Source organism: Ovis aries, chromosome 8 (assembly GCF_016772045.2).
Source record: "Ovis aries strain OAR_USU_Benz2616 breed Rambouillet chromosome 8, ARS-UI_Ramb_v3.0, whole genome shotgun sequence".
NCBI lineage: Eukaryota > Metazoa > Chordata > Mammalia > Artiodactyla > Bovidae > Ovis > Ovis aries.
In genome coordinates this window covers 63,639,575-63,664,093 of record NC_056061.1, presented here as the reverse complement: position 1 = coordinate 63,664,093, position 24,519 = coordinate 63,639,575, and the positions used below count along the sequence as shown (strand labels likewise).

Genomic DNA, 24,519 nt, shown 5'->3' with positions numbered 1-24,519 from the left:
TTATTGATGATGCCAAAGCCTTTGACTGTGTGGATCACAATCAACTGTGGAAAATTCTGAGAGTGATGGGAATACCAGACCACCTGACCTGCCTCTTGAGAAACCTGTATGCAGGTCAGGAAGCAACAGTTAGAACTGGACATGGAACAACAGACTGGTTCCAAACAGGAAAAGGAGTCCGTCAAGGCTGTATATTGTCACCCTGCTTATTTAACTTCTATGCAGAGTACATCATGAGAAACGCTGGACTAGAAGCAACACAAGCTGGAATCAAGATTGCCGGGAGAAATATCAAGAACCTCAGATATGCAGATGACACCACCCTTATGGCAGAAAGTGAAGAGCTAAAAAGCCTCTTGATGAAAGTGAAAGAGGAGAGTGAAAAAGTTGGCTTAAAGCTTGACATTCAGAAAACGAAGATCATGGCATCCGGTCCAATCACTTCATGGGAAATAGATAGGGAAACAGTGGAAACAGTGTCAGACTTAATTTTTTTGGGTTCCAAAATCACTGCAGATGGTGACTGTAGCCATGAAATTAAAAGGCGTTTACTCCTTGGAAGAAAAGTTATGAGCAACCTAGATAGCATATTCAAAAGCAGAGACATTACTTTGCCGACTAAGGTCTGTCTAGTCAAGGCTATGGTTTTTCCAGTAGTCATGTATGGATGTGAGAGTTGGACTGTGAAGAAGGCTGAGCGCCGAAGAATTGATGCTTTTGAAGTGTGGTGTTGGAGAAGACTCTTGAGGGTCCCTTGGACTGCAAGGAGATCCAACCAGTCCATTCTGAAGGAGATCAGCCCTGGGATTTCTTTGGAAAGAATGATGCTAAAGCTGAAACTCCAGTACTTTGGCCACCTCATGCGAAGAGTTGACTCATTGGAAAAGACTTTGATGCTGGGAGGGATAGAGGGCAGGAGGAGAAGGGGACGACAGAAGACGAGATGGCTAGATGGCATCACGGACTCGATGGACGTGAGTCTGAGTGAACTCCGGGAGTTGGTGATGGACAGGGAGGCCTGGCGTGCTGCGATTCATGGGGTGGCAAATAGTTGGACATGACTGAGCAACTGAACTGAACTGAAGTTGTTCTCCACTGGTTAAGTCAAAATGTAAGTTTAATATTAACTCATGACACACCTTTTCTTGCATATATAAAAGGGTATGTGTAAAACATAGCCATGCAGTTCACAAATCGAGAAGTTATGTATCATATATTGTAGTGATGTCTACTAAGTCACATTGCCCTGCCTTCCTGATCCTACACACCCTGGAGCACCACCTCTTACTCATCCTGTATCCTTAGTAGTATCCCCTGGTATGCAGTGATCCTCAATAGATACCTGTTATTTCTATGTGTTCTCTCATTTCCATTTGATGCAGGAAAATTAAGAGTTGAAGGTCATGTAAGAGGATTTTAGGTACTTGATCAATGATTCACTAGCTCAGTAAAATAAATACTATTTTGTTTCTATACCTGGGGTTGGAAAACTAAGAAATGGGGAATAAGTTGATATAATTCAGTTTCATTAGATTTTTCACAATATCAGAAATGTCTGTTATCACCTGGCTTTTGAGTACACATCTATATTTCTGTTCATTATCTTATTTTTAACCCAGGATGACCTGTTGGAAAACCTGACAGTTACTTTCCTATGTAAGAGTTAACTTTATCAAAGTGATGCCAGACTTTGTTACCTAAGAGAACAGTGTTGATTTTTTGAAACTTTAATTGAAAGATAACATGTGTACAGGGAAGTGTATATACTTACTGCTTTTTAATAAGCAGATATCTTCTGCTTATTGAACAGGTTCATGGAGAGTTGGTTTGTCCTGCTTCTTGCTCTTTAATAGATCATAATGTTCATTTCTGGGTCCTCCTAATGTGTATCTGCTAAAGAAAGCAAAAAGGGCAATGCAAATACTAAAATAAAATGAAAAAAGAATGTCATTTACATAGGACCCGCTGGGAGTATTGCATATTAGGTTTTTGTGTTCCACTCAGTGTTTGAAAGTCTTAACTTTTTGATTGAGAGGCTGCGTCTACTTCTAGAAACTGTTTTTGAAGAGTTATCTCAGTGAAGCTTTGAGAGTCTGTCCATAGATGCCCTTCTTCTCCGCCTCAACCTCCATTGAATCTAGGTGAGAAACGGATGTGAGCTTAAAAACATGCTCAACCTGTTTACCCCCTTTGGAGCAGTTCTGCTGAATTAATTGCAGTGCACTCTTGGGGGTGTCCTTTTGTGGTGATGCTGATGCATTCATGAACCTTGGCTGTTTTGCCAATTTATCATGTCTTTGTAATCTTAAACATATTAACAAATGAAACGCTGTTCGGTTTCTTCACTTGCTTTGAGGTATGTCATGATAGTTTAGCAATCCACTTAGTCATCAAAATTCTATTTTGACTTGTCCACATAATCCTTTTAGTCTATTTTTAGATTTATTATGTGCTTTTCACATAGTTGACAAAAAAGCTTTCATTTAAGAAATTGTTTCCACATGACCCCGGAGGCCTCCCATTGTAGTTTAACAGTAGTTGAGATGTTGCATTGTTTGTTTGAAACTGCGAAGTGGAGTCAGTGCTGGTATACCGGCACCCTAGCTTTAGAGTGGGGAGCGTCTCTGGGTGGTAATTTAACCTCTTCATTTTATTGTCAGTGCTGCCCAGAGAGTTGCAGCAACTTTCCCCAGCTGATTCCACTGGTCAGACAATGTATATTCTGACTCCTAGGCCCTGTTCTTTGCCTCCATCAGACTGACACTTGAATTCCTGAAGAGACTGAGATCTTTGCCAAAGAAATGCCTTTTAAGTTGCTTTGCAGGAGAGCTACAAAGGAAGAGGTGCCTTTGTCCCTAATGTGTTTGGTTTAAGCTTTCAAAGTGACATTTATGGCCTTTTTTTTTTTTTTCTCTTTGGGGTTGGGAAGAAGGCAGTGTTGAAGGGAAGAGAGAGACTCAGAAATACCATTGTTTAATCACTCAGTTGTTTCTGACTCTCTTGCGACACTATGGACTGTAGCCCACCAGGCTCCTCTACCCATGGGGATTCTCCAGGCAAGAATACTGGAGTGGATTGCCATTTCCTTCTCCAGGGGATCTTTCCAACCTAGGGGTAGAACTTGCATCTCCTGCAGATTCTTTACCACTGAGCCACCCAGGAAGCCCCCCAAATGCCTCTATGCTACTTAAAATGAGGAGAAAGGTGGGCTGTATTGGCGCTACCTTTGTCAATTACACCAGATCCTGCAGCAAGTTCATGTACAGATGGTGATGTGGCCACCAGGACCTGGGCAGCCTGTGGACCCTCACTTTCTCTTATCCGTCTTCTCCATCAGGACTCATGGCTTTGCTTCCTTGCCAGTTCTCCACCTTGTCTTTATGCTGGACTGTTCTTACACATTCAGTGTGCATAGGTACCTTTTCTGCTGATTAAAGACATTCAGAAAGGAAAGAGAGAGAAATCTTTTAATATTCTATTCCAGAGTCCCCTATTAAAGTTGGTTCTTTTATATATTTCTCTATATTTATACATCTTTGATTTTTAAATATTATTAGTATTTCTCTGGATGTGGGCCATTTTTAAAGTCTTTGTTGAATTTATTATAATATTGCTTCTGGGTTGTTTTTGGCATGTGGAATCTTATGGTTGCCCTGGTGGCTCAGACAGTAAAGAATCTGCCTGCAATGCAGGAGACCAGGGTTTGATTCCTGGGTTGGGAAGATTCCCTGGAAGAAGGAACAGCTACCCACTCCAGTATTCTTGCCTGGAGAATACCATGAACAGAGGAGCCTGGTGGGCTATAGTCCATAGGGTCGCCGAGAATGGGGACACAACTGAGTGACTAACACTTTTACTTTCATGCGGGATCTTAGCTCCCCAAACAGGGATCTAACCTGCATGCCCTGCATTGGAAGGCAGTTATCCACTGGACTGTCAAGGAAGTCCCTATATATCTTTAATTTTAACTCTCTCCCTCTTTCTCATGTCTGTTCCCTTTTCTGACATAACTCTGCTTAGAGACTATATGTATAAGAAAGGCTGAGTGAATATAATTTTGGAAGGAAGTGAATATAATTTTGATAAATTGCTTTCGATTTCATGTATGTGACTGAGCTCCTTATGAAGATCCCCCTTGGAGGTGTGTACCCTGTGCTGTGTAGCATATGGCAGTCTTGCCTTTAATACAGTGAACACTCCCGGTTTTGACTCTTTCAGGTGACTTCCAAAGACCCAAGACAGGTATTGAAATGAGTCCCAAATTAGGGTCATGGGCGGGGTCGGGGAGTGGGGACTTAGTCCCTATGAACCAGCAGACACCCACCTACAGCCCTCTGCACCTGAACGAACGGGCTTTGGGGAGCATGCTTTGTTCTAAGCACCTACTCCCCTCAAGTAATATGTTTTTGTTTGTGAGAGTGGCCCAGAAAAAAGAGAAAAGCCACCTGTGATTTGTTGGTAAACTAGGGACTCATTACAATCTTGCTATGTAGCCTTTCCCTTATTAATGTCAATGTGCTCAATACATGGTCCACGCGGGATCAATTCTTTGTCTATTGGCTTTGTCTTCCTGGGAAGCAAAACAGTGCTTTTCAGCTCTGGCTGCTGCTCCTTGGGAATCGTGTTGAATTCTGTAGATTTGGCCTTGGGCCCACATATCTGTAGAGTTAAAAGCTCCCTTGGTGATTCTGATGTTCAGCTATGGTTAAAACTCATTGAAATAGACTAGAGCATGCACTTCAAAAAGTTCAGGGAAAGTACAACCCTATTTGGAAAAGTTATTCTGCAGGAACAGGTAAGGAGGCAAAAGGGCACCTCCCCTCCGGCCCCCAAGAGCCAGGGAGAGATTTGAGAAGCCCAGCTGAACTGGCAGTCTCAGGGGCCACCAGAAGTTAAGTTTTTAGGGATTTAGCTCTGTTTGGGCTCCTTCTCCCAGTCCACATTTGATGCTCACCTTATCCTGGAATAGTTGTGAATGGGAGTCCATTCTCTGCTACCAAAGAACAAGTATACATGGTGTCTTAGGAAAGCTTTTTCTCGGTTCTATTGCCTGGAACCTGAGCAGCCAGGGTAGTGTGTTTCTCATGCTTTATTCCCATCCACCCTCCTTCCAGATAATAAATGTGATCAAATAAACTGAAATCCCCTCTCATTCCATCCTTGGAAATTTCCAGTATTCATTAGCATATCAAAGGCTGGGAAAGTCCTGTGGTTAACACAACAACAAAAAAACTTTTTAAAACTTAGAGTTAAATAAACTTATTTGCATTGGAAGAGACTTTTTGCTCCTCTACCTACAATTGAGCTTTTTTTTTCCCCCTCAACACCAGTTTGAGAAAGACTGGCCAAGTCACTTTTTGATTCAGTAATTTACTGAGGGTTAATTTCTGACAGCTGAACCTCTTTTAAAAATCCCCTTTGAAGTTGGACTGAATTAACGAATGGAAGCCTTGCCAAAGCAGTTTACTAATTCATAACTATATCCCTCTGCTTTCTTTGTGTTGCTAAGTACTATAATCTTTGACCTGAAAGGAAGAATACTGCTAACAAGTAAATATTTAAAAGGCCCATGAAGTATAATGTGTATAATGTGCGTGAGTTTGTGCCTGGGGAACCCTTCTGCTTGATGAAAGCAGTGACTTACTTTTCATCTCCTAAATAGGCTGTTGTTTTACAGTAGATTGAAAGGAAGTATTTTAAGTGCTACGGGTTAGATTTTTTTTTAATTTTTATTTTTAGATTTAGTTAGCCATTGGCCTCACTGATTTGAAGGTGGTGTGTAATTCATAACTCCTGAGTGTGTTGGAACTCTGTATGAGTGAGTTAGCATTATTGTGAATGAATGAACTCTGTGCTACCAAAGACGACTTGGAACAGTGTGAGGAAACGGAAACGTGACTCACTGGTGGATTTGAAGAGTACCTAGGGGGCTTGCTAACTTCAGAGCTAGCACTGAGGCGTGGTTTTAAAGCAGGGGGAACATGGATGGGGCGAGGAAACCAGGGTTCCAGTCCCAGCAGTGCCTCTGACTGGCTGGTGGCGATGGCCGAATTTCTGAACTTCTCGGCCTTCATTCTGTCCCTAAGGGGAAGCAGGAATTATCTGTTGCTAGGATAACTGCCAGCCTCAAGGCGTGATGATTCTTTCAGTTCTACAGATTTTCTGGTTTGTGTGGAAGTGGATGTGTATGTTTTAATGGCCTTCAGATGGGATTCATCAAAGCTCCATGAAACAAATCTTTATTTTTAAAATTTGAAGTGAATTGCTGTGACAGAGCATGGTCAGGGGAGTCCACGATAGAGAATGAGGAAGCAAGTAAGCTTTGATTTATAAGGCTGTGGGCATCAGATTTCCTGTGGTTGTGGTATTTAGTATATAGAATGATGCATCTGTGATACTGTCAGAGAAAGGTTCATTATTGTCTACAGGCAGAAATTTTGCTCTATCAGGATTTCTTTTCAAAAGCTATAAAATAGCACCTTGCTACCCTGTTCAATATGCCTCACTATGTTTTGAAAAATACTGAAGATCACCCTACTGAAATATATCCACAGACATTTTTGATTAAGAACAGCAGTCTGATCTTTAGCAACATAGTTTTTGCAATTACTAGTGTATAAAAATAATCTTATGTCCTACTATGTTTATTGAATGACTTTCATGCAGGCTAGATTGATAGGTACATTGAAATACCAGCACTATGCGTGTTAGTAAATAGCTATGTATTCTTTAAAAGTGATAATCTGACTTATCTAATGTTTTAGAGAGGGGGGATAGCAAATATTCTGAGGTTTCTAATTACTTACCTTTAATTTTGGCTATGCGAATACATCAGTTGTCATGGAATAATTGTGGAAATAATTACTGTCATGGAGTAATTGAGATTGAGCAAGCTCTGGGAGTTGGTGATGGACAAGGAAGTCTGGCATGCTGCAGTCCACGGGGTCAAAGAGTGAGACATGACTGAACAACTGAACTGAGTGGATTGTGGAAAAAGCTTATATTTTCAAATGATAACTTTCAAAGTTAATTCATATCTTCAAGTTTCTGTAATTTTATCCTTTTTTTCCCCAGCAGCTTAAACCACAGTGTAATATTTTACTGCAGTGGATTTTTGTGGGTTTTTTTTGATAAAGTGGTACCAATAGTCTCTTACCTATTCTTTTCTAATTATATTTTGCAAATTGTTCTGTTCAAAAACATGCACCTGACAGTAATCATTTCCCTTTATGTATTGACAGTGTCCTACAGTGCTATGTGCTTGATTCATAACCCCACTAGGTGGCGATATTATTATTCTTTGTTTTCTGTGTGTGGCTGGGTTCAGAGAGGCTTGCCCAAGATCAACTTGTCAATAAGTATGTGTTGAAATCAAGAACAGAATCTGTCTCTGCCGAATTCAGATATTTGTTCTGTTCCCCTCTCTGTGCCGTACCAGCATGTCTTGGGGTGGAGGGCAGGAAAGTGGTAAAACCTTGCTTCATACATGATCTATTCAGTAGATTTCTACTGAACACCCACAGACTTAACATTTTTTCTTTTCAAGGAACCATCATTGGATCATTGGTGGACTGGAGAAGGGGCAATGTGGCTGGTTAGACCTCAGTTACCTGTGGCAAATTAAGAAATCCCATATCAGTTTCATGGTGCTTGTGAGTTCTTGGTGGGAAGTGTAAATAAACAAAATATCTGCTTTGGGTTGGGGGGGATTGGTCAGAAATGATGCCGGGGAAGGGGCACTGAGATGAATCTAGAAGGGGTCGGGTTGGACTCTGCTAGGGGGCCTAAAGTAGACTGAGAAGTCTGGGTTAGACTAGCCGTGGTGGCTCCTGAGTGGCGAGGGCTGTGGTTCAAGGCTGACGTGGCAGGACGTGGAGGCCAGACTGACCAGCTCAGATGGATCGAACTAAACTGGAAGCTGCGAGAATTCTCCTTAGGGCAAAAGGGAGGAGGGAAGAGGGACCTTGACTGTTGCTTTATTTCATTTTTAAAATTATTTATATATGACTCTGCTGGGTCTTTGTTGCTGCTCACCAGCTTTCTCTAATTACGGCAATCTGGGGCTACTCTAATTGTGGTGCCTGGGCTTCTCATTGCAGTAGCTTCTCGTTGCAGAGCACACGCTCTGCAGTAGTTGTGGCCAACAAGTGTAGTTGCCCCATGGCATGTGGAATCTTCCCGGACCAGGGATTGAACCCGTGTCCCTTGCATTGCAAAGCAGATTAACCTCTGGACCATCAAGGAAGTCTGGCTCTTGCTTTATTTAAAAGGAGGTTATCTTTGAGTCTGGGTATGAAGGTAGGAAGGAGTGAGGTTTAAAGGAAAACCTGATGGTTTGGAACAACAGGGGTGATGTAAGTGCAGAAACACTGCAGAAAGATGAGGGCCCAGTGGAGGTGGGCGGTCCGACTCGTGGTCAGGCTGTTTCCCCTTTTTACGAGGTGTTAGGGACTAACAGGATGAGAATGAGCACCAAGTTACAGGGACCTAAGGAGGAGGGAGGGCTTGGGGTGGGGGAGGAGGGGACCATCCTGACTCTAGACAGACCCTGTGCTGAGGAGCAGAGCATGGGCAGGGGGGAGGCATTTTATTGTTTGTCCATTTGAAGGAGAGAAAAACAGGCTCTAGAAAAAGAGATCGGAAGTGCCAGGTAGCAAATGCATTCATGCTGCAGACGGTGGTCCAGGAGGCAGGAGTGAACCAGGAGAGGGAAGATGGGTTATGTGAAGGAGGTTTTGCAGTGAAACGGAGAAACAGGGAGGTGAGGAGTTGGGGATGAGGAGTCTGGCAGGTCCCCCACTGAAGGAGAGGCTTGCTAGGCAGCTGTGGGGGCCCCACCCTGTGCTGAGCAGTGAGGTTTATCAGTCTTACCCAGCCAGCTGTTGCCCACCCTGACCTGTAGCTCCCCTCCAGGGAGTTAGTTAGTACACAGCCAGTGACCTCCAAACTTGTCTGATAAGCCCCCAGGTGCTTCCCTGGCTATTTCTCGCGAGGTTTCTGTGTGTCTGGGATGGGGCCCTGGGGTCTGTATTTTAATAAACATCCTGCAGGCCATGCCAATAGGCAGGCAAGTTTGGGAAACACTGACATGGATTCTAGGGTGTCCTAAAGGCTGGACAGTGTCCTCTGTGATATTTCTTCTTGAGCTCCACAAGCCATGGCTTGTGTAAGTACAAAGACACTTCAGAATTTTAACCTGCAGGTTATTGAAGTGAATGGATATTTGACTGTTTCCATCTTATAAAATACCCTCAGGTTTTTTAGTTTTATGCAGGATTCTTTGTTCCTAAAAGCTTTGACCAGTGTCTGAATACTACAAGTACTCCATCCCTGAATTTACCCAAGCCTAGGGCTTCCTGGATGACTCCTGGTCAAGAATCTGCTTGCAGTGCAGGGGATGCAGGAGACGAGGGTTCAATCACTGAGTCAGAGAGATCCCCTGGAGAAGGAAATGGCAACCCACTCCAGTACTCTTGCCTGGAAAACCCCATGGACAGAGAAGCCTGGCGTGTCCTGAGTTGGATGTGATATAGCACGCACACATCTACTACTTGGGGCTTTACGGAAGATGGATTATTCTCTTCTGCCACCTGCTGGTCAACTACATGCAAACCATATTGAGTTTTGAGAGTGGCTCCAGCCTCAAGATTTCAAACATGATTTTCAGTAGAGCATAGTTGAAGCAAAAAGTCTTCTAATAAGGCCATCTGCTCTGAATTAAATCTTGTACACTTAATGTTGCAAATCTGACAAAGTTAATTTCCTCTTCTCACTGCAGCCTTTTTTCCAGCCCAGGTGTTAAAAGACTAATAACAACAGCACATTCTGAGAGATCAGTTAACCTGTGTTAATCTCAGCAAGAATAGTTTTTTATGCCTCATGTCTGTTTTATGGACATATGATTCCGGCAGTTCAAAACCGTGATGAAGACAGATGGGATTCAGGCTCCCGAGTGTTGGAAGGGTATGATCTTGGAAAATTTCTTCACCTCTCTTAAGAGCAGTTTGTTTTCAGTGCATCTGCATCGTCATCATGATCGTTATTTTGAACTGTGCCTGACTCTGGGTCCCTTCTTTGCCAATGACCTGACAGTTACTTTCTGAAAATGTTCTGGAGTATCTCAGCTAATGTTACAGTGTTGCACACAGGCTCTCCAGATTCTTTGTTTCCTCATCTAGAAGATGAAAGTGTGTGACAGCATAATCTCTGAGATCTTCTTTGGTCCCAGACTCCTGTAACTCAATCTGCATGAGTAGAAGACTTAGCTTTCCTAGTGACTGGAAGGCAGTGTCTGCTCTTGATCCTTCAGATGGGTTCCCCCTCCCCACCACAGCCCCCAGGCCCTGTTAACATTGATGCTGTCTAGGAGCTTTGGAGGAGGCTAGCTTATGCTTTGCCTCTGATGCTCTTTTAAACATTTAAAAAAGTGCGAATTGGAAATATGACAGGCTTCTTCATTTTATTCCTTTAAATATTATCAGTTGAAACACAGAATTGGCATTTCACTTAGCTCTATCTGTGAACCAAAGGTAAACTTTCTCAAAGATGGGTGTTTCTTAATTTGAGGTAGGGGGCATATGTTACGTAGACCAAAATGTTTGACGGCCTAGCCCTGCTCAGAGAGACACAGGATGATCAGAAACTCCATTAGTGCCTTGATTCTCTACTGTGGGGAAGTATCAGAATCATCTTTTTGTAAAAGATTCTTATCCAGTAGGTCACCTGTAGGTTGGATCTAGGGCTTTTTGTTTGGCACTTATGTTTTTAAAAAGTGAATACAGTGTCACCTGAGCCTGATCCACCGTGTGTTTCTTTGAGCAATGCTAGGCCATCAGACATTCGGGGACATTTAGGGTCCCAGACACTGTGCTCACTTCTGGACCCTGGACACCTACAGACGCTTACCAGTCATTCCCTCTGTCCTCACCTGCTTCCACCTTTACTAGGCTGGTGGCAAAACATCTTACTAGGCTATCTATTACTTAATTATACTTAGTATGAGACTGTGCCTTAGATGGTCAATTATATTTTAAACTTTCCTCACATTTCATTGTAATCTCATTTTGTAAAGGGTATTTCTTTTCTGGGAATGGCTGAGCATAGCCATACCTCACTCTTAAGTGGCTTAGGTAATTTTTGAATGATGTCACTTCCTTAAGTGACACCATTTGATCTGATCTTGTATACAGGCTGTAGCCTACTATAATTTCCTAGGGTCTGGCTAACCAGTATTGCACTATGTGATTAATTAAAGGTTATGTGACACTGTTAAATTTTTTTCCTTATTTGGAATTGTAATTGCTTCTAGCCAAGCACTTTCTTATCAACTATAACCAATAATGTGTATTTTATGGAACCATACAGTAACTGGTACCTTTTTTTGTATTCATTCCCCTGCCCTGGCAACAAATTAAACTTTAGAAAATGCTGGAACACATTTTGAGTGTGTGCATTCGTGTGCATATGTGATAATGAAATTAGATTACTTTTGGCTATTTTACGCAACTGTTATTACTTATGAGGTAAGGTAGCTACACCTGTGCTATGTTTGTAGCGTTTCCTTTTAACCTATAAGGATTTCACGCTTTTCTTCAAGCCATTCATTGTCTCATATCATTTGGGAAGAGAAATGAGCCTAGCAACCATGGAAGTAAGCTCCAGGAGTTGGTGATGGACAGGGAAGCCTGGTGTGCTGCAGTCCATGGGGTCACAAAGAGTCGGACATGACTGAATGACTGAACTGAACCATGAAAGTGACTAAGGTGCAGTTCCTTGAGAATTTTGTCTGTAGGTGAAGCTGGCATGCTTGATGTTGAGTGAGCTGTCTCTCTCATGGCAATGTGGCCCTCTGTTGCAGCTCGCCATCTCCTCCCTCAATATGCAGCCACAATCTTCATTCTTGCTTCTGGACTTACCAGGCATCTCCACTTGAGTACTTGACACCTCTACTTTAGGTCCCATAAGATCAACAGTTACCTCTTTGCTGCTGCTGCAGATGAAAATAACCTACCAATTATCAGGGGCTAATGTTGGGCTTCTGTGGTGGCTCAGATAGTAAAGAATCTGCCTGTGATGCAGGAACCTGCGATGTGGGAGACCAGGGTTTGATCCCTGGGTCAGGAGGATCTCCTGGAGAGGGGAATGGCTACCCACTCCAGTGTTCTTGCCTGGAGAATCCCATGGACAGAAGAGTCTGCCAGGCTACAGTCCATGCAGTCACAAAGAGTCGGGCACGACTGAGGGACTGACACTTTCTCTTTTCACTAGTGATGCCAGTCAGTTTCAGGATCCCTGCTGTCTTTGTCTTGCAGGGGGTTAAGCCTGAATGAGAACTGAGGGCGTCACTCACTTGGGGGCCTTTTGAGGAAGGCCTGTCGTAGAGCTGTGTGTTTTGTCTGTGTGTTTCAAGGAAATAGCAGAGTGGCTGGGTTGGGAGGGGGGAGGTTAGAAGGGGAAGTCTATAACTAACACCTTCGTTTGTGCTGGCCAGTCTCTATCCACCCACTCCAGTCTGCCATCAGTGGCAAGGGTCTAGTGTTTAATCTGTAGAAGTCCTTGATCCTTTATTGAAGTGTTTTGAATGGCGTTATCTTGGAGAAGTATGTTACAGAAACAAAAGTTCTCTTGATTTAATACATCCGTTTTGACCCTGGGAAACAGGTGTTTCAACCAAAACTTTCTAAATGTCTTAAGTGTCTTTTAGGCCATTTGTTTTCTGAATTTCTCCTTATCAAAGTGAGTTTATTACTTAAGACCCTGACAAATGTGCTTATACAGGGACGGCCAAAGTCCTCATCATCAGATTGAATTGTCCTTCTCTAAGAAGCCTTTTTACTTGGAGATTTTGATGACTATAAAAACTGTTGAGCTGAATGAAGAGAAAATCTTATAAAGTCATCATTATATGCTTTATTATGTGTTCACGTGTTCCAGAAGGCTTAAGCTTTTTAAAAACAAAACAAACACTTAAGCAATGAGTAAAATTTTAATAGATCTAGTGTAGAAGCTTAGAGATTGATTTTTAGATATACCCTTCTGTGAAGTGTTCCTTTAATGATCTAAACAAGATTGTAGGAAAATAATCAGGTGGACTGGTTCATGAGCAGTACCAGGTCCATGGTATCTTTACCTGCCATGCTTTTGGTTGCAGAGTGAGTGGAAAATATTAAATATTAACTGTTTTCTCAAAAATAACTTTAAGAATGATTTGCAATATAGTTTATAAAAGTTAACACACAAAACAGTACTGTCTTGTTAATGACTTTGCTAGTATGTAGAAAAAAATGTGGAAAATATGTCTGTGAATGATACACACCAAATTTAGAATGATATTACCACTGTAAGATGGGGAAAAGGTCAAAATTTATCTGTACCACTCTATTTTTTAAAAACAAACACATATAGCCATATGTTAAGTATTAAATCTGTGTTGATTTCTCTCCTTTTCTCTAAGTCTAAAATATTTCTGCATGAGTATTAAACATTATGTGATTAAAAAATTTATAGCCTATGTTTGGCATACAAATTATGGAAAAACAAACGGCAAAGTAAAAAAATTAAAAATTTGTTATACTATATCCTGCTTGTAATATCCACTGATAATTCTTCCTTCTTATCATCCTAGTCTGTTTTGTATTCATTTGGTATTATAACTATACTTGTGGTATAATGTTTGTACATTTTTAGTGAAATCATGAGGAGAGATTTGAATTCTGCTTATTTACTTGAATTATGGTGTAATGGTGTTGAAACTAGTGATTTCTAAACTGTAACATGCATGAGACTCATTTAAATGTGGATCCCTAGTTTCCTCTCCAGAGGTATGAACTAAATAAGATCTAGCAGGGTGCATTTTAACAAGCCCTCCTGACCTCCTAACTTCCCCCACCCAATCTAAGTTGATTCTGATACCAGAGTAATACTGACAGGAATATTTTGGGAAACACTGGTTGGAGCTATTGGTGCTTGAGTGCCATTCCTACTTAAAAAAAAAAAAACAAAAAACCCAGGATCAGCAAGCTATTGTCTAGGGGCCAGATACAGCCCACCACCTGTTTTTATAAATAAAGTTTTATTGAAACTCAACCAGCCTGATTTGTTTACATATTGTCTGGTTACTTTTTATGCCGCAATGGCAGAGTAGTTGGAAAAGAGCTGGAAAAACGTAATATATTTACTCTCTGGCTCTTTACTGAAAAAGTTTGCTGACCCCTACATTTTGTGTGGGAGAATATCAAAGACAGTCCAGTAAAGAAACTCAGTTCCGTTTAGTTGCTCAGACCTGTCCGACTCTTTGTGACCCCATGAACCAGAGCACGCCAGGCCTCCCTGTCCATCACCAACTCCCAAAGTCCACCCAAACCCATGTCCATTGAGTTGGTGATGCCATCCAACCGTCTCATCCTCTGTCGTCCCCTTCTCCTGCCCTCAATCTTTCCCAGCATCAGGTCTTTTCCAATGAGTCAGCTCTTCACATCAGGTGGCCAGAGTATTGGGAGTTTCAGCTTCAACATCAGTCCTTCCAATGAACACCTAGGACTGATCCCCTTTAGGATGGACTGGTAAACTGGCATTTATTTAATAAGAAAGAATTGAATGTGATAAAAAGGGCATATAATGACCAGTTCAGTTTAACAAGCATTGCTTTAGTCCTTTACTTTATGTCAGGTATCGTACACATGTTGGTCTTCCTGCTTGGGCAACTTACAGTTTTCTGTGGCAAATTCATGATTTCAGATGTGATGGGGGAAGAACAGCCTCTGTCTTCATGGGATCCAATGGGAACCTGGCAGAGACCATAACTCAGTCTAATCCCTGAGGTCAGAAATGATGTCCTAGGAGTCTTTCACCCTCAATAAAGTGCCAGCAGATGCTTGTGGCAGAGGAGATTCAGAAATAAGCATTCCTTCCCCCTGACTTGGCTTCCCGTGAGGATCAAGGGTAAAGCATCTGCCTTCTAATGCAGGAGACACGGGAGCTGTGGATTCGATCCCTGATTTGAAAAGAGTCCTTGGGGGAGGAAATGGCAACCCACTCCAGTACTCTTGCTTGAAAAATCCCATGGACAGAGGAGACTGGCAGGCTGTGGTCCATCAGATTGCGAAGAGTTGGACATGACTGAGCATGCGTGTATCCTGTCGCTTGCTCAGGAGTGTTATTGCCCCTCCCACACCCAAGTTGGCTTGCTTTGGCTAATGAATGTTAGCAACCGTGATGCAGAAGCTGGTGCAGTTTAGCTTACTCTTTGGTGCTGTTGAGATGAGAAAGGTAAGCTTGAGCTGGCCTGCTGGTCCTAGGAGCAAGAGAGACACTACAGGTTGTCCCTTGGGTGGCTTGCTTTCCTGATGTGCCTGGGACTGCCCCCATTTTAAAATAAGTTCCATGAAATTTCTCACTCTCACATACTAGAGTAGAGCCACCCAGAGTCGAGTCTAGCCTGGATTAGCTGGCCTCCAGATGACCACAGATTCATGAGAAGTTCTAAATGATTGCTTCTTTGGGCCATTGAATTCCGAGGTGCCTTGTTATGATGCAGTTGTTAAGAGATATAGTACCCAATAGACATTTGCTTATTTCAACTGAGACAGCTCCGGGCAGAAAATTTGAAGGACTTTCCTGGTGGCTCAGATGGTAAAGCGTCTGCCTACAGTGCGGGAGACCTGGGTTCGATCCCTCGGTCAGAAAGATCCTCTGGAGAAGGAAATGGCAACCCACTCCAGTACTCTTGCCTGGAAAATCCCATGGACAGAGGAGCGTAGTAGGCTACAGTCCATGGGGTCTCAAAGAGTCAGACACGACTGAGTGACTTCACTTCACTTCAAAAGTTGAGCAGGTGAAAAAGATGAAAAGTGTTTTGGCACATGAGGGCACGTAAGCATCAAGGGCCCAGGGACCTAGAGTATGGTGTGAGCTGGCTCGTGGAGGGTGAACTTTAGGGGGCGGGGTGCAGCTGAAAGCATGGTGGCCCCTTTCCCAGGGTATTGCAGTAGCCCAGGGAAACACTCTAGGGCTGTGGCTTTTGTATGGTCGAGGGGAAGGCCAGGGTAGGGAGTAGGACAATCCTTGGCTCAAATTTCAAGCTTCCTTGGTAGTCGTGGTTGAGGGTAGAGGGACACTTAGGCAAGTTACTTTATCGCCTTTATCCTTGGTATCCACATCTATAGAACATGTATGATGATGCACATTCCACAGGGTTTCTGTCAGAGGGAAGAAACTGCCAGGAAAGTGTATAATTTTTTCATTCTGACTCTGTACTTACCTGTCAAGCTGGCAGCAAATGATCCAGTTAGAACAGTGTGCCTGAAAGCAAGATGGGCATTGCTCCTGTCGGCTCACTAGTTTCAGAGCTTTTCAAACTTTTCTTTCTCCCACTTTTTTTTTTTTGAAGTATAATTGGTTTGCAAGCTTTCCCACCTTTTTTTTTTTTTTTTTAAGATGTTTGAATTTCTCATTTATTTCTCACCCTTTATCTGGTTCAATGAAATCACTGGAGATATCAATAATATTTAACACATGTTTAGCATGGAATGGTAATATAATAAAGGATATAGATGAACTGATAAAATGCTTAATAAAACATATATTCAGTATGCTTCATAGAGTCATAGTGAATATTCTTTAAAGATAGAACCAAATACAATAAACATTTTGGAAGGTCACTTAAGGTTGACTGAAAAACTCTTTATCTTAAACATGTACCAGGAAAAAGTGATGAAAAAAATTTTTCCACTGCCACAAAGCAACTAAATTTACATCGTGGAACCAAGAAGGTCCCAGCCTGTCTGCGTGGATTATCAGGTAGAGTGTGAGCTGTTTTTCTGATTTGGACTTGCTGTTGATTACCCTAGGTTTTGGGTAGAGCCATTGAGTACTGGAGTTCTGGTGGATAGAAGCAGTGCACATGTCCTTACAAATTAAGAAAAGTATATAGCCTAGCAGTTAATGACTGTCTTTCTTCTCAAAGTGAAGCATTATCTATGGATAATAGAAATTTATTATTAACTCTTTAATTCAGATTATATACATATATATGTCAGTTTACATATTTTACTTTTGCCTTTTAGAATTTAGTGATAAAAGAATGGAATTTAGTTATAAAGGTCAAATTATCTCTTTGACCTGAAACATGCTAAGATCAGAAGCAAGAGGTTAACATGGGAATGAGTAGACGGTTCTGTTGTTCACTCTTGTGACCAGGATTGGTTAGTGCTGGCTGTGTGTTAGGTACGGTAGGGGAGCTGGAGGGAAAGAGTTGAGATCCCTGCCTTTAGCCTGCCAGGCCCCTCTGTCCATGGGATTTTCTGGGCAAGAATACTGGAGTGAGTTGCCATTTCCTACTCCAAAAGATCTTCCTGACACAGGGATCGAACTAGGATCGCCCACATTGCAGGCAGGTTCTTTACCACTGAGCCACCAGGAAAGAGCTCAGGGAGCATTATCATCTAGTATTGTGCTAACGCAAAGATGTTTGAGGGCCCCTGCCTGAGTGCTTTGGGAATTTGGAATTTCAGACCCTGTAATAAACTTGAATCAGACTCTGCATTTTAATAAGATTTCCTGCAATTTTTGTGCAGACAAAGTTTGCGAAGAATTGGTCAGGTAGGTAGAATGAAAAAATAATTATAAGGATCTGGAGAGGCCATAGGAGAGGTATAAAGAGATCATGACTAAATTTTTTTTTTTAATTTGGAATTTTACTTCAATTTCAGAGTAAGTTCATCCTTGGTCTTATTACATCAGAATAATTTCAGACTCAATGCTTAGTTTTAGGGGAGTTTCTCATATGAACTTCTTGGATGGGAACATTTTCTTGGTCAAGATCAGGGCAAAGTTTATATTCTTGGTTATAGACTACTTACCAAGCCCCCAGCAGTCCACAGTACACATCAATGAATATCCATTGGTGACAGCTTCTGACCAGGGACAGCCCTTCCCCCCTTGTAGCACGCCACATCCCAGGGGATTGAGAGCAGTCATGGGCTGCCATATTGCTCCCGTATCAAGTGATCCTGTGGGACCAGTGACACTAAGTCTTCGTGTCAGAACTTTTCAGGGGGCCTTTTCAGACATGAAGACACTGAAAGGTGGGATTTAGGTTGTGATGATAGATAAATGCAAATGTTTGCATTTAATCTTTCCATTTGAGTAAACACTCTTAATTCCATGGAAAGGGACCTCTTGTGACTTTCACAGCTAGAGCTCAGTGAAAAGGCAATGCTTTTTCAATGCAAATAGCAGTGAGCAGTGAGCAGTAGCTGGAAGCAAGATCTTAGTTTCCCAGACCTAACCACTGGCCATTTCAACCTTCAGGCTCCCATCTCACAAGTAAAAGGGCAAGGGTGCCAGCCAGGAGGCAGATGAGGAGAACCCTGAAAATAGACCTCTCTCTCTGAATAGTTAATTGGCAGTGTTTCATCTTCCCTGACTTCCTCCTTGAGTAAATCAGTTGCTTAATTCTGTAGGGAGTGGGAGGTGGACGAGGAAGGAGGATTTCGTGTACTGTGGGAGTTAGCTTGCTGTGGCCCTGGGGGCAATATGAGGTTTTCTTTTTGTTGTTAGTTATAAATGTCTGGGCTCAAACTGTTTACTTCTCCATGTTGAGATAAGGTTTCATTATTCTTGTGTACAGATTACCTCATAGACAGTTTGCGTTTGAACCCACTTTTCAATTATTTACGAGAGATGACAGTTGGAAAAGCTGCTGCATCCAGTTCTAGAAGCTGAAGGTCGCTGTTGGTCATCTGGGTGGCTCATGGGGTAATCCGATAGGGTACACACTTCACTGCTCCTACCCGGTCAGGGCTGCTTTGGAACATGCCACACTCCTTGCTGTGGTGTATGGTGCTTTCACCTTTGTCTCTGTTCACAAGCCTTCTGTTTGTGCACCCCACTCCAGCCAAGCCAGTGCCCCCACCCCCAACTCTGACCCCTACAGACTGTTCTTCTTTGGTTTCTGACATCAGGGTTCTGCCTCTCCTATTCTTCCTTCCAGGTTTGAAGGGGAGATGCAATATGGGGAAGAACATTTTGTATTCTATTACAAGTTAATCACTAAAGGGATGTTATGTTGCCTGTGAGCTTAAGTTATACGTAATGGCCCATCTCTGGGAACCATGCTTCCCTGATAATAAGTATTAAGCTAAAATACCTTTGTTTAGCTCACAGGAAACATCCTGACTAGGTCTACATGTGAATGACTGCAGGGAGAAAGAAATTAACACATCCCCTCCGGAGGCTGATGGGGAACCAGGAAATGTTTGGCTTTACTCCTCCCCTTTTAGAATAAAAGCAGCCTGAATTCTAACTCGGGCAAGGTGGTTCTTTGGGGTATGAGCCCACCATCTTCTCAGTTTGCAGCCTTTCCAAATAAAGTCATTTTTCCTTGCCCCAACAGCTCGTCTCTCGATTATTGACCTGTTGTGTGGGGCGCGGTATGAGCTTAGACCTCGTAACAGAGGGTCAGGGCAGAAAAGGTACACATGGAAATTAAAAGTCACAGTGTTCCTTTGTGGCCTTTGAGGCCAAAAAACTGATGGCACTTGAAATTAGTTCCTACTCTAGGCTGGCGTTTTAATGCAGATGGCAGGGGGAGCAATTACATGCCTGACTGTGTTGAGAGGTTTGTCTAATCCTATATCCTGTCATGTTTAACAACTTTTATGAAATCAAAACTTCCATTTGAGCTAAATTCCTCTTTAAAGTTGTCAGTATATATTGAAACATGAAGTACTGTGTCTTTTGGCAAGGACTTTCCAAATGTATTCAGTCTGTCCCTTTGACTCATGCTGGAAATATAAATAAATCTTTCCAAATTAAGGGGTATTTGACTCAGGAATTCTCAAAGAAGATGATTCTAGAACTTTCCTTAGTAACACATTCTGGTATCTCCCAGTTTATTTTATAGTTATTAATAACTTGTTGTTAATGTATTACTTAAATCATTCATGAAATAATATAATTTCTTGTCCTTTTGTCAATAGCATTGGGTTAATTTCTCACCACCCTCAAGTGCTAAGAACTTAATATAAAACCAATAAATATAAATATAATAAACCAAATAAATATAAAAGCCAATAAATCATAAACCTGGTATAAGTTCACATGGGGGTCGTTACCCAGAGGCTGTTTTGATTTCGGATGCACACAGCAGTGAATGGCAGCTTGCAGCAAATAGCAGTGAGCAGTAGCTGGAAGCAAGATCTTAGTTTCCCAGACCTAACCACTGGCCATTTCAACCTTCAGGCTCCCATCTCACAAGTAAAAGGGCAAGGGTGCCAGCCAGGAGGCAGCTGTGACAGAGTCCTTCTCCTGAAGTTACGTATTTCTCTCCTTGAGCACTCCTGACTCACATGAAACATATACTTTAGGCAGGTTTGTTTATCTGATCTCCTGATGCCTGAAGCTCAGCAGGGGCCAAGTGGTAGGAAGGGAACAGTTACTGGCACAAATGATGACAACAGAAGTTTCACGTCGACAGCCTGACAGTGAGTGGGGGTGATGGGAAGCACTTCACAGTCAGGAATGCAGATAAAATCTGTTCAGCATGTCTGTTTAAAAGGTCTGAGAAGAGTGTATTTTATTGTAGACTTTCTTGGAAATAATAGTTAAACTAAGATGTTTTTTATTACATTGAAGATTATCGCTGAAGCTATTTGAAGAAACAGGCTATACTCTCAAAGTGGGGATTTTCCGCTGTGGGGTTATTGTTATGATTAGCAGTAGTATACATGGTGTGCATGGCACAAAGTAGCCATGACCCCCGATGCTTGGGGTGGGAGTAGTTTTGTATGGCCCTTGACTTGATAGGTCCGGATAATGTGTGTGGTTCATCATAGTTGTGGCATAAATAAAGCTTGAATGAATGGAAGAGCTTTCTAGGGCTTCCCAGGTGGTGCAGAGGTAAAGAATCTGCCTGCCAATGCAGGAGATGCAAGAGAATGAGTCGGGAAGATCCCTTGGAATAGGAAATGGCAACCTACTCCAGTATTCTCGCCTGAAAAATTCCACAGACAGAGGAGCCTGGTGGGCTACAGTTCATGGGTTCGCAAAGAGTTGGACACCAGTGAGCACACACACAACAGCTTTTTAAGCAATTCACTTATGTTTTTCTAAGCTAATTGGAGTGCCTATCTAGTTGGAGTATCTATCTTGTGTCTTGACTGTTTGCGACCGCATGGACTGTAGCCCACCAGGCTCCCCTGTCCTCTGTATTTCCCAGGCAAGAACACTGGAGAGGGTTGCCATTCCCTTCTTCAGATTTTCCCGACCCAGGAATAGAACCCAGGTCTCCTGCCTTGCAGGCAGATTCTTTACCATCTGAGGCAGTGAAGAATCCACCTATCTAAAATGAAGAGTTAAAATGCAAGTATTTTCTCCAAAGCCAGTTTAGGTCATTGTATTTTATTTTGATCATAGGGGAACTCTGATCCAGTTGTAAAAGTAATTAATTTATTTGACCTCCTTTTACTTAAGTGAAGATACTAATAATCAAGGCTCAGTCTAACAGAATAGCTAATAATAGATGGAGAATTGGTTATATACAAGCATATCCATTGGTCTTGTGAATAATGGGAAACCTTTAAGTTTCTTGGAAGTTCTGCATAAGCATGTGCTTAATTTGAGGGAGGGTCATGAGTCTAGTCCTTGAATGACCAGTTTTCCTTCCTGGTTGCTTGGCGGTGAATATTCCTCTACGTCTTCCAAGATGAGTGGAGAAACGAGGTACTGGAGGAAGACACACCAGTTGCTGATGACACCAGTGCATCTATGCTATTGCGTGTGTGTGTGTACACTTGGAGGACGCCGGGCTGGGGAAAATGTTCAGCAGTACTTCCTGAATATACAGCCCAGCACAAGGCTAATTTCAGGGCTTATGTGTTTCTGTGCTAAAACTGTTAACTGTAGGACATAAACATCAGTGCGGAAACCACTGTGTTCTTGTTTGGGGTCCATGGATCCTTAATGAATAAATAATCTGGATGTCAGAGGGTCCTCTGTGTCAACGGTAAGCAGCATTTGGGATGTTTTGTATTTTCTGGCCCAGTGGTTTTCTGGGGTGTTTTTTTTTTTTTTTTTTTTTTTTTGCTATTTTGAGTTTCTCAGAGTCTTTGACTTGAATATTGAATATTTGAACTGTGATGTTAGCCACTGTTGCTGTGTATAGTTATATCATTTTTTACCCTTATAGTAGTGATCCAAGTGGAGGTCTCACTCCTTTGAGTGACACTGGTGTGTTACATATGTTCTCTGAACCTGAATTCCATCAGTAGATTGAGAGATTTAAACGACGTGATTTCTTGAGGACACTTGGAGCTTTGGTACTGAGTCCATGTTTTTGCTGCCTGGATTGCTCTGCAGCTTTGCCCTTGAGTCTTAGCCCCTGTTCCCTGTCATGGTTTCCACAATAGTATGACCTGTCCGTCCACGGAACACTTGGCAGCTGTTCAGTGCTTTTTTTCTATAAATGTTTCAATCCTGTTAAGCGTGTAGAACCTTTTTCTTACCATCTCAGTTAACTGCAATAGATGTATAATGCAAAATCCTGCTTTTATTAATTTCAGTCAAACTTGGTTTTCTATTGCAGTTTGTTAGCTTTATTTGCTTAATGCTCAATGCTAGGTACAGGAAGGGGGTTCTCAGGTGGCTCCGTGGTAAAGAATCCACCTGTGATGCAGGAGAGGCAGCTTCAATCCCTGGGTAGGGAAGACCCCCTGGAGGGGGAAATGGCAGCCTGTTCCACTCACTGTTCTTGCCTGGGAAATTGCATGGACAGGGGAGCCTGGCGGGCTACAGTCCTTGGGATCACAAAAGAGTCGAACACAACTGAGCACATAAACAAGGACAGGAAAATGAGATATGGACCCAGCTTTCTACGTGTCCTTACTCTGAATGACTCTTTTGGGAGAGGATACTGACCCAAGTCTCTATGATAGAAAGGTGCAGAAATTCTTCACACCCCTAGGATTGTGTAATTATGCTGGCCTTGGGTGAAATGCTGCACCCTAATGCATTCCAACATGTGGCTCTAGATATTTTGCATGCTCTGATTAAGATTTACAAAGGGCTCGAGCCTGCAGCTAATTGTTACCAGTGTAGCTCTCAGATGATAGTTCTCTGTGATAGTATGACCATTCAAAGAGGAGAGGAATGACCCCCAGGGGCTGCTGGTGGCGAAGCAGAGATGGCTCATCAGTCCCACACTCTGGATGCTGGTGGAAAATGGGAGAGGCCAAGACAGGTGCAGAAATGGCTGCACTTCACCTTCACTGAAAGCTGCAAGTGACATCACAGCTTGGTCAGTTTCATTCCCTTTGGAAGTAGATGATGAGTTCTTAAATCCATTTTGGAATGCTGATGAGATTTAACTACATAATCTTTGAAGGCATCTTCTAAAAAATTCCACTTCCAGAAGTGGTCTGATGATAATCCAGTTTTGGCTTTAAAAAATTTGTCCGGAAGTCTGTCTTCTACACAGACTTGCATTTTCATAGCTTTGCTGGAGTTCAGAAGTTAGAGCTGCCTCTGAAGTGTTGGCTGCGGGGAGGCGGGGTTTTCTGTCTCCAATGAGGTGGCTTCAGTGTCCGGAAAAGCCTATCGCCTTTCACAGGAGCGCTTACTCTGTAATCCAAGCAATAGCCACGCAGCCTGTTTTATTGTTTGTGGAGTCCTGTGGCTCCTGAGCGCTTCACAGACGGGAAGGAGGGCAAGTGGGGGATTTACGACTCTGCACTGAGCTGGGGCCAGTGAGCCGAACTCTTTGATTTCTCCCAAGTCACCTGTGTGGGTGAACTTTAAACTAGGTACCTGAGTTGACGCTGAAATCTTTTTCTCCAGCCTGAGGAGTTCCTTCTATCTGCAACAGACGGCTGGCTTTCTGCCTGAGTGGGGAAAGATGCCTGGAGGAATAGGATTACAGTGCGGGATGCTAGGTACACACCAGAGAGTCGGAGTGCCTTGGTCCTGCTCTTCGCCAAGTCCTGACAAGTGTTCCTGAAATGAACGTTTTGCTTCTTTTTTAAAATTATACTTTTAGTCATTTTTATTGGGTAGGGGGAGACTGTGGATATTCTTGATCTTTAAACCAAGTACCACAATGTGAAAAAACATTGTTTTTCCCCTAACCTCTCATTTCCCTTTTTTTTTTTTTTTTGGTAATTGGATGACACAGAAGCAGTCTTTCTGCAGATTCAGACTCTCAGTATTGTCTGACTAAGTAGCAAGGAGGAGGTTCGTGGAAAGGACCTGGGACAATTTGAAAAAACGAGGTTTTTGTTGGCTGGATTGACCTTTCTCTTTAGTCGACTTTGATGTGAAAGAAGATGAAAAAGGAAGTCTCTTCAGGTTCCTTTAGACTCAAGTCAAACCCAGGTTCCCTCTCACGTGCTGTGAGTTGGATAAATTTCTCCTCCTTGTCCAGGCAAACAAAGAGGCTGTTTCGCAGTGATGGGGAGTTGTCGGTCTGTGGGCAGCAGGTGGAAGCAGATGATGAAAACTGGACCTACAGAACCCAGCCCAGAAAAG

The 24,519-nt window shown here is 42.6% G+C and overlaps 1 protein-coding gene across 2 annotated transcripts in view; it reads left to right on the top strand.

The window, feature by feature from the left end:
- The window catches only part of NHSL1 (NHS like 1), a 197,398-nt gene that overhangs the window by 26,916 nt on the left and 145,963 nt on the right, over window positions 1–24,519 (top strand). For both annotated transcript variants that reach the window (XM_042253529.2, XM_042253527.2), the window contains exon 1: window positions 1–24,519. This exon is cut by the window's left edge and continues 26,916 nt beyond it. In XM_042253529.2, the coding sequence (XP_042109463.1) occupies window positions 24,318–24,519 (202 nt within the window). In that variant the 5' untranslated portion in view covers window positions 1–24,317.